Raw genomic sequence first — 10,636 nt, forward strand, 5'->3', positions numbered from 1 at the left:
AACTGGAATCTGCAGGTAAAATCTGCAGCTGAAGAGGAGAAAGACGAAATTGCAAGAGCGCAAGAAGAGAGCAGCATCTCAGAGAATGCAAAAAAACCAGGAGAGCAGCAAAGCAAGAAAACAGAGCCAAGGAAGTCAGCACCAGGAGAGCAGTACCTGTATCTCATCAGAGAAAACAAAAAAACAAAACCAAAGAAGTCAGCATCAGAAAAGCAGCATCTCACCAGAGAAGGCAAGAAAAAAGAGATTCAGAAATCTCGTGGGGACTCCAGTGCAAATAACCAGTCAAACGACTCTACCACTGAAGAAAGTTCCATGACAAAGGGTGAAGAGGCGTTGAAAGTAGAGCCGGGTCGACTCCTTGAGAAAGAAAGAAAACGAAAGGCATCCTCCCCAGGAAACAGTGATGTTGCATTTCCCAGAAAGCTACAGGACCATTGATGCATTGTGGGCTCTAGCCAAGTATCGTCTCCAAATTCAAAGTACCGGAGACATCTTGCAGTATTCCCAAACAAAAACAGCCACTTGTAGACTATTTACTTGGCGGCACTGTTAAGATAAAGTGCTACTATGATCAAAAGTTGACTTTTTCTCCGTATATCAAAAGTACTCTTGTTTAATATTTACCACGCCAAGTTTCAAGTCTTTATGTCCACAAAAAGTGTGATTAATTGAGCTGTAATTTCTGGCTTCGACCGCCTGCCATTACAAAATTGAAATATGGCCGGGAACAACTGAGAAAGTTGGGGCGGGAGGGGAAGTGACGTCATCCAATCAAGACAGCAAAAACAATGTTGTGGCTGCTTCTAAGTAACTTTACCAGAAGAGTTTCAAACCCAACAAAACGACATTGATTCACAGGTAGCGAGTACTGCTTGGCACAATTTGCTTCCTTATAAACACTGACTTACACGGATGCATGGTTTACCCGAGATAACAATCTGAATAACAAAGATGAAGAAATAAACTTAAATACTGTCACATCCCCAAGAAAAAGACTTACAAAAATTCGGAAAAGGTACAAAAAACTGTTTCTTACCGTTTAGGTCTTCGATAACACATGATACGATCCGATGGAAAACGATTTTGTTTATATCTTCAGAACCACACGATGCAAAAACAAAGCATGGCGGAAAGCACGACCACTGAGCGGTTACCTAGCACTTGAAGAATGTCCGCTGACACACAATCTGGCTGAACTGCAGCCACATGGCTCCCCTAATTGTTTTTTGACAATTACTTAAACCTTAACAAAGTTCTTCAGCAGTCACTTGTAAACTAAACAAGGATAACGTTCACTCATATTATTCGCTTGCACTTTTTCATTTAACATCTGGCTCCTTGATGGTGAATTCCCCGGTCACTGCACTGCTCTCAGAGGAATCATCTTTACTCGTCACAAGGTAACAGTAGAACCAACTTATGAATTAGTCTTTCCAACATTCTTGGAGGCATTTGACATCTTCCAAGGTTATCAAGCTCTCCGTCAGCCTTCAAGATTTTTACTTTCCTGACACAACCATCTTCACTTGGGTAGACTTCGATGACCTTGGCAAGTGGTCACTGGTTACATGGTCCATTGCCTTCCTTGGAAATCACTATGTCTCCTACAGTCATATTCCGCCTTGGTTTCGTCCAGTTGGAACGAGACTGCAGGTTCTGGAGAAACTCTCGACGCCACCTAAACCAAAACTGGTTGGCCATGTTCTGTACTCTACGCCACCATTTACGACAGTATAAATCTGCTCGTTGGAACTTACCAGGAGGCGGAAGCACAAGTTTGCTTTAGGGTGAGCAAATGGTTTGGAGTCAGAGGTTCTGGTGCCTCTGGATCATTCAGGTCATTGACAGTGAGTGGTCTGGAATTAACTATACTTTCAACTTCTGTCATGAGGGTTCTGAATGCCTCGTCGTCCAATTGGGTGCTAGCACTGACAAGTACAGTTTCCAATGCACAACGAACTGTACGTATAAGACGTTCCCATACCCAACCCATATGACTTGAATGGGGTACGTTCATCTGAAATGGTATCCATTCGCAGCCATTCTCCACAAGGTACTCCTGCAACTGCACTTGATCCAGTTCATCCAAGGCTACTTTCAACTCATTCCGTGCTCTAGCAAAATTTGTCCCTTGATCGCAACGTAGTTGTCTCACTGGGCCACGTCGGCTTAGAAAAATGGCTTAGAGCATTCATAAAAGACGAGGTGTTTAAGGAGTTAGCTGTCTCCAAATGCACACTTCTGCTTGCCATACAGGTAAATGTGACTCTGTAACGTTTTACTTCGTTTCTTCTCTCTTTGATTAGAAAAGGCCCGAAGAGGTCAACAGCACAGTATGAGAACGGTGGTGACGGTTCAACTCTATCGATAGGTAGATTTGACATTTTCTGAGTCTCCAGGAGACGATGCAATTTTCTGCAGATTACACACTGTGATATGCAGTTTGACACGGCTGAAGAACCGCCAACTATCCAATAACCTCTCTGTCGTAACTCGTTTTGAGTGATTCCTCTTCCCATGTGGTTCACTTTAGCATGGCAGAATTTGATTAGCAAATCTGTAATTGGACTCTTCCGTGGAAGTATTACTGGATGCTTTGTTGCTACTAGAAGATCAGCTCGTTTGATGCGACCACCGACTCGCATGAGGCCATCTTTATCCACGAAGGGATCCAGGCGGTACAAACAACTGGACATCTTAATAGTCTGATTTTCTGTTTTGACAACTCTCTAGTTGATACTTCTCCAATCACTTTACGCTTCATTAAAACTTGGATTTCTTCATAGAAATGTTCATGTTGAACAATCTTGAGGACTTCTTTTTCGGATAACTGAAACTCTGTAAGCGTAACTGATGCCTTTGGCAACGGTCTAAGGCACTTTGCATTCTCTTGTATGCTCAAGTTAAACTTTCTGTTCTTCAGTTTGGACTTAAGTCGCAGACACAAGGCCACTACCTTCAGAAGATGCCACCAGCTTGATATGTGGGCTAAACGGTCCGACTTGAATGAATCAGAATAGAGAGTAGCTGCACTATCCATATGAGACATGAAGACGTTTCCTTTCTTCACTTCAGGATCATGTTCTTTCACTTGAATCTCTTCCTCCTTTAGGGGTTTGAAGACACCGTCTTTCGAAAGAAACTCTGGTGCGAATAACCACATGGAACCCTGCAGCAACTGTGAAGCAGTAAGACCACGAGAAGCATGATCCGCAGGGTTGCTCTCTGTGTCAACATACATCTATGAACTTGGGTTTGTGAGGTCCCTGATCTGCTGCACACGATTGGCTACATACACGTGAAATCTCCTGGCTTCATTGTTGGCATAGCCAAGGACGATTTTACTATCTGTCCAAAAATACTCTTTGACATCTGTGTAGGGAAATTCACTCATCTTGGCTGAAACGGTGGCTGCGGCCAACTCTAGCCTTGGAACAGTAAGCTGCTTCAGCGGGGCAACTGTAGCTTTGCCAATGACAAATGAACAGTAAGCTTGATCTTTCTCATTATCAAGACGGAGGAATGGACACTGTCCATAACCCTCAAGACTCGCATATAAAAAATGTTGCTCTTACTCCTGAATCCCTCCAAAGTTCTCTGGCTTAAAGCATCTTTGAATTTCCAACTGTTCTAAGTTCACGACATCATGACGCCACTTCTCCCACTCAGAACGCAGATTTTCTGGAACTGGGCTATCCCAATCTAGCTTGTCTCGACACATTTGCTGAACAATTTGCTTTCCCTTCAATGTCACTGGTGCTACATAACCACTGGGATCATAAATGGAACTAACTGTTGAAAGTATGCCCCGACGTGTAAAGGGATGATCCTGCATTTCAATACGAAACTGGGAACTGTCATTTTCCACACACCATATCACTCCTTAGGCACCCTCCAAGGGAAGTGGGTCGACCTTTAAATCTGACTCTTTAACACTTTAAGCACGTTCTTCAATAGGGAATGCTTCGAGAACTTCTCTCTTGTTTGACATGATCTTGTGCAGTTTAAGTCCTGCTCTGGCGCAGATGCCTTGACTTGCTTTCATTAAGGTGACCGCTTCCTCTATGGTACCAACCGACTTGAGACCATCATCCACATAGAAATCTCTTTGTATAAACTCAGCGGCCTCATTGCCATACTCAGCTTCACCATCATCTGCGGCCTTCTTCAGCCCAAAATTGGCACAGCCAGGGGAGCTGCCAGTACCAAAAAGATGCACTTTCATTCTGTACTCAACAACTTCCTTCTTCGGATCTCCATCTTCCCAACACAGGAACCTTAACAAGTCCCGATGCTCTTCTGACACCATGAATTGATGAAACATACTCTTAATGTCAGTCATAAATGCCACTCTTTCTTTTCTGAATCTACACAGGATTCCTAGCAGAGTGTTCAATAGGTCAGGACCTTGTAATAAGTAGTCATTAAGGCAAACACCATCAAACTGCGCAGAACAATCAAAAACCACTCTGATTTGGTCCTTCTTTCTTGGATGATAAACACCGGTGTGGGGGACATAGTTAATCCTTCCATCTTGAACCTTCACACGATCTGATGGTACTTTCTCTGCACACAGGTCAATTACATCCTTCACGAACACTTGGTAATCTTCAAGAAACTTGGGATTTTTCTTGAACCTCGCTAGCAACTGGTGCCATCTCTTGACAGCAAGCTGACGATTGTATGGCAGAGACAGTCTGTCCATCTTCAAGGGTAGACGAATTTCATAGTGACCATCTGCCCTCTTTACAATACTATTCTCCAAAATTGAGAGAAACCTTTTGTCTTCCACTGAATAAGATTTGCTCCTTGTAGAACCTTCCACAAAGTCTGACTCCAGAACCTTGATAATCCTTTGCGGGTTGATAATCTCCTTTACCTTGGTTGAAAAGGCAAAGTCTTCATGGGCTTCGTTGATAACTATTTTGTTACAGACTGCTTCACTCTTGTCACTTTCATTGGTAGACTTACAAACTTATCAGCTTCATATGACATTAGCTTATCGGCAATAGGGTGTAGATGTTCCCACTCCTGGGCAACACTGACTTTTGGAATCTGCGACCTACTTGCTGGAATGGAGTCTCGTGTGAACAACATAGGCAACTTCACAGTATGCTTCCGGTTAAAGTCCAACACTTCAAGTCCACATATTCGGCTACTTGGTGTATGTACATTTCGCTCCTGGACTGTTGTCAGCAACAAGTCTGTAGGTGATCCTTGCAAGTCCAGCTGCTCACATAAGCTCTGTGACACAAAACTCACATTGGACTGGTCATCTAGTACTGCGTACTGTAAAACTTCTTGACTGGGTTTACTTATGTGACGAACCCACACTGGCACAATCATGGCATGATCTGAACCTTTCTCCTGATCTGGGATTGTACAAACATTTGTACAGTTTGAAACAACCTCAGCATTACCTCCCGGTTGGTGTAGACACGGATGGATCGCAGAACAAACACGACATACAAGTTTGTTCTTACAGGATGCTGCTTGATGCTGTCTACTAGAAGCACAACCAAAACACAGAAACTTGTCAAAGAAAAAGTCCTTCCTGGCTCTGAGGGGCATTTCAGCAAACTTCTTACATTTGTCTAAATGATGATGTTCCTTGCAGAACAGACAGGCTTGTAAATTTTCTTTCTTTCTCTGATTCTGGAAGTTTAAGATCATGTCTTGATCAGTTCCTTGAGTTGCAAAGGAATTTACTTCTTTACCCTTGGTAGACCTTTTTGTGTTGTCAACGGGTTTCACAGTGTCCCTTATTTTAGTCAGATCTTCAAGCTCAGGTATGGTTGCTTTCTCAGCACAATCCTTTACAAAAGCAGCAAACTCAGTGAAAGGTGGATAAGCTCAATCTCCCTTCTTTGCTCTACACTTCTTCACAATTCCACGCCATTTACTTTGAGCTGGACTGGCAGCTTTGAAAGAATCTTAACATTTTCTCTGGCAAAGTTTAGCATGTCAAGACTAGGAGTAGTTTCTTTGGCAGCTTTTATCTTAAATTCGTTGGCGATGGTTGAATAGCGAATAGTCGCGAATAGTGACGAATTGTGACAAATAGCGGCAAATAAGGGCGGAGGGGTGGGGGGATAGTGACGAAATGACGACAATTTGGTACCCAGTGCTTCCTGGTCAACCGTGCAGCAACGTGGGATGGGATTTTCCCGCTAAAAAGGAAGAGATGCTTATCAGTAAATATGTCGCTGAAGGACAGCTTGAGCCCTGAGAAGAAAAGGTAATAAATGCACTGAAATCCTGTTGTTTATTTGGATAATTAATTAATGCAACGGTTATCAGAGTAGCTTGTTTGTCTCTCATTTTGGTTTTATTCCTTTTTACAGAACGTGTCTTGCCGGATCGGACAGCACAGATGAGGATGATGAAATGTGAGTATCTAAAATTTATGTTCGGGCGCCATTGTGCGAGGAGATGGTCATGAGCTTCAATGCAGGTCATAACTCTTGGGACACTTAGCACTTTTCTGAATAATTCCCCCCTCCCCCCTTCACAATGTTGAGTTTAGATGAGCTGATAAATCAAGTTAAGTGTAGTGGCCCGCTGAGCTGTCTCAACATTGTTTGGGGGAGAGGGGGCCAAGTTAAGAAATGAATGAAACTGGTTATTTAACGGAGTTACAATACGGTGATTGATTGAAATGATTGCTTTCTTGGATTTCGTACTTTTTTGACAAGTGTATGACCTGCATTGTTGATGTATAAATGAAAAAGATTTATATTTGTACATTTTGACTTTTGTTCTCTTTTAGAATGTTTGTAAAAGCATGCACAAAAGTCTCTTTCGTCGACAGGTGAGCATTTACGAGATTGTTCAGCATAAGGCGGTGAGTATTGAAGACTATTCGTCACTATCCGCTATTCCAGAGACCCCTTTAAAACTCGTGTTTTGCATATGTAATAAGCTGCGTTTACATACTCAAATTTTAAGCTAGTGAGTAAATGACATCACTTTTCCTAGATCCAACCCTTTATGCTCCAGTCGGTCACTTTGGAATGTGAGTAATGGCTGACCATGAAATCCAAAACTTACAGTCAAAGTAAATAGCCTTTGGATAAAAATCAAAGCTTAACATTTTGCTAGTCAAGTGCTGAGCAATCACACTGTCAAAATATGAGGAAAAAAAAAGTGATTTTTTGATCATAGTAGCAATATTCTACAATAATAATATACCAGTACTTATCGTTGCTTTCCAATGCAATATTATTTTTTTAAGTAAATTTTCCTTACTTTAGGACAGCTGCCGAGACGAGAATGATAACAATAATTTTTTTTTTACGAAATTAACACAAACTCTTGATATCTTTTAGGTTGAACATGCAAGGAAAAGATGTTACAGAAAAACCAAAGGGCATTGTTTTCATTTCAAAGCTGTCACTCTTTTCCAAATCCAGAAGTCTCTATGAGACAAACTGGTACAATGCTTACAGTCGAAGCTAAATGCTGCAATTGTAAAGGGGTTTTTTAATGGAAAAGCCAACCATTTATCCTAACCAAACTACCCGCTCGCAACCATTTAATGAGTTTAGCAGTGCTGTGTGCTGGAAGCTCCATCAAGAAAATTCTACTGGTCCTTAAACACATGGGGGTATTGGCCTTCCACGAACTTACCTTCTATTACCATCAGAGACATTTCCTCACACCTTCGGTTGTTTCTTTTTGGCGCAAATATTAGAGAAAGATATTGGAGTCCATCAAGGGGAGGGAAGTCATGCTCATGGGGGATGGCCACCACAACAGTATGGGGCATTCTGCTACATTTGGCACATACACTATTTTCTGCTGCACTACTGGATTGATCGTACATGCAGTTCTCATGCAGGTAAACTGTCACTGTAGATAAATATCAAGGCTGTGGTATAAGAAAAATTATGAGGTGCCCAAAGGCTCCTAACCATGACATCCTAGGTGCCCAGCACTTATTATAAGATTATATGAAAAAAAGTAAGTTATTCCAGTTGCCCAAGGCAAAAATTAGAAGCCTGTGGCACCCGGGCATTTCTAGAGCACAGCCCTGAATACATGTATGAACACAAGACCATGAATTTCTCTGATCCTGTTTAATGCAAGTTACAAGGTTAAACTTGGATCTGTGGTTAAACATCGCAGAAGTGTTTAAGTAAAGTTCTAGCTGCATAGTGTCTTACATTTATTTCTTGCATTACATTGTACAATAGGCTAATCAAGCTGGAAGTAGCACAGCAATGGAGTTCCTGGCATTCCAAAAGGCATTCAGTTTTATCCTGGAGTCAGGAATGATTATCAAATCACTCATTTCTGACAGACATGCTTCTATTGCAAAATGGACAAACACACTGATCATCCAAACAGATTATTCAATGCTTGTGCACATGGAGATATCTAAACTCCCAGGGTCTGGATGTACAGAGGTATATTACAATTTTAACAGCGGAACACTAATAATAATAATAATAATAATAATAATAGTTATAATAATACAATACAATACATTAAATACTTAATTGACCGCTCCCCACAGGGGCTTTTCAGGGCCAATGGAACACAACGAAACAACAAAAACTGTTAACTCTAATAACTCTAACTCTAACAACTCTCTCTAATAACTCTAATAATACTCATTATTAATCATAATCATACTTTGATAGCCCCAGAAGCATACGAGAAGCTAACCTGTGCCCTGAACAAGACAACCCTAACCAATGCAATCGCAAAAGGCTTCTGCCGTGGAACAGACAAGCTGTCTGGAAGGGTATCATTCTGTGGTGAATCAGTTTGCTCCCAAGATGCTCGCGTATTCCTATTTGGGAATGCTTTGCAGGCAGGGCTTCTGACATTTCACAATGGCGTGATTTCCTGAAATTGACCTAAAATCGCATACGATCGCGTAATTCCATGAATTTTGTATGAAAAAACACCAGCATGACAAAATATAAACTCTTTTGCAATTTATTTGAAAACTGGCCAAATATTAGCAGTATTCCTACCTCTCAAAAGTCCTTTCAAAACAGTTCAAAACACACCATTTTCAAAGAACTAGATTTTTGATCGCCATGACACTTAAAATGAGCGACCAGGCCTTCGGTGTGCAGATAATCTAGTACTGGTTTTAAATCTAAAGCAATTGGCAATTGGCTCATGAAAACTGGCCAACTGTAGTCCTTAATAAATGTAGGTCCTTTTAGTTACAAAAAATAAAATAAATTTCACGTGCTCGTATGCTGGAAGTACTTTTTCCATATTCACACATTCACAAGGTAATTCAGTCAAGATTTTTGGCTGTTGGGGAAAATGTAGTTCTGTTACGTTTGTATGAAAAACAAAACTGACTTATCCTGATGGATAAGTTTGTGGTTAAAACAGCCAAAGTTCCTTCTAAAGAGCGATGTCATTTGCCAATTAATATCAGTGCTGCAGACAGGGCAAGAAAATACACACAAGGGACTTTCCATGTCGAGGATGGCCTGTTGTTTTGTCCCACCTGCAATGTTGTTGTGGATCATTTAAGGAAAGCAACAGTTGACCGACATTTGGAGGCGGAAAGCCACAAACGCAATGAAAAGAAAAGGGAAAGCAGCAACTGCAAGCAGCATACATTGAAGACCGTTCTAAACTGCAAAACCTGCGCGAAACTGGAGAAGGTCAAAGTCTGCCAAGAGTGGATTCGTGTTTGCACGGCGGCAAAAAATTCCACTAAACAAGTTGAACAACTGTTACATGAGAGAGTTCGTCCAGACAAGAGTTTCAAATGGTGGAGCCACACCAAAGTGTTCTCAGTTGCGAGATTACTGTTTGTTTGATTTTTACTAAGTTGAAAGGGCAGAACTGAAAGAGATGGTTAAGGAGAAACGAGTGGTGCTAATGGTGGATGAACTCAGCAATGATGAAGGTACATATGTCCTGGATGTCATGGCCGTTTTGCTTGATTTTGATGAACTTTCTCCAAAGGGAAACACTGTTTCTTACTAACTGGATACACATTTCTTGACTGCAACTAACAACAAGACAGTATCCCAGGCAGTTGTGAAAACAGTTAACGAATATGGCAAAGCTTTTGACGATATATGCATTTTCTGCTCAGACAACGTTTCGTACATGAAAAAGGCTTTTAACGAGACTCTGTCCTGTATATATCCCCTTTGTGTACACATCACTTGCCACAGTCACATCGTCAATCTGGCAGCAACAGATTTCAAAAAGAACTTTGAAGAGGCCAGTGAGTTTGTAAAATGTTTCCGTAATATGTTCTTTGTTCCTAGTGGCAGGAAAAGTTGTCTCTTCAATTTTCTTAAGACGTCCATTGAGCCAGGAGACAACATCACAATGCCACCCAATCCCACAACAAAAAGATAGAATCATAAAGGATGTCTTGTTCTCTTTTCTCGTTCCACATGTAGAAAAACACTACAAATAATACAAGTGCAAGGCAAACTCCGAGCCTTTGTCTGGAGATGTTGCAGTTCAGGCTCTATGAAGGACCTCGTTACGATTTGATCCACAGGATACCGGTATGTTAGACAAACAAGCCTTGTTTATGTGTTTTTTTGTAACTTATTCAATTCCTGTATAGCCACTTCTGTCAACACACATTCCCGATCACATGTTACATCTTTCCATTTTTTGACAAAATGCTGAA

At 41.3% G+C, this 10,636-nt stretch overlaps 1 protein-coding gene and 1 pseudogene across 1 annotated transcript; one reads left to right on the plus strand and one right to left on the minus strand.

Moving 5' to 3' along the window:
• Positions 1–3,940: 3,940 nt before the first annotated feature.
• Positions 3,941–5,966, minus strand: LOC138053720 (uncharacterized). Its single transcript, XM_068900293.1, has 3 exons — positions 5,907–5,966; positions 4,975–5,817; positions 3,941–4,882 (listed from the first exon to the last, which is right to left on the minus strand). Exons 1-3 carry the CDS (start codon positions 5,964–5,966, stop codon positions 3,941–3,943), a joined length of 1,845 nt encoding a protein of 614 aa, XP_068756394.1.
• A 3,372-nt stretch (positions 5,967–9,338) lies between these two features.
• LOC138053722 (uncharacterized) lies at positions 9,339–10,353 on the plus strand (annotated as a pseudogene).
• Positions 10,354–10,636: the final 283 nt, after the last annotated feature.

The sequence above is a fragment of the Montipora capricornis genome, chromosome 6 (genome assembly GCF_036669925.1).
Source record: "Montipora capricornis isolate CH-2021 chromosome 6, ASM3666992v2, whole genome shotgun sequence".
Lineage (NCBI taxonomy): Eukaryota > Metazoa > Cnidaria > Anthozoa > Scleractinia > Acroporidae > Montipora > Montipora capricornis.

Coding starts and splice junctions, on each gene's coding strand:
- LOC138053720 (XM_068900293.1), bottom strand. CDS start 5,966: ATGCTAAACTTTGCCAGAGAAAATGTTAAGATTCTTTCAAAGCTGCCA. Junction 5,818..5,906: donor AGCTGCCAGTCCAGCTCAAA/GTAAATGGCGTG, acceptor GCTTTTGTAAAG/GATTGTGCTGAGAAAGCAAC. Junction 4,883..4,974: donor CATATGAAGCTGATAAGTTT/GTAAGTCTACCA, acceptor TTTTCAACCAAG/GTAAAGGAGATTATCAACCC.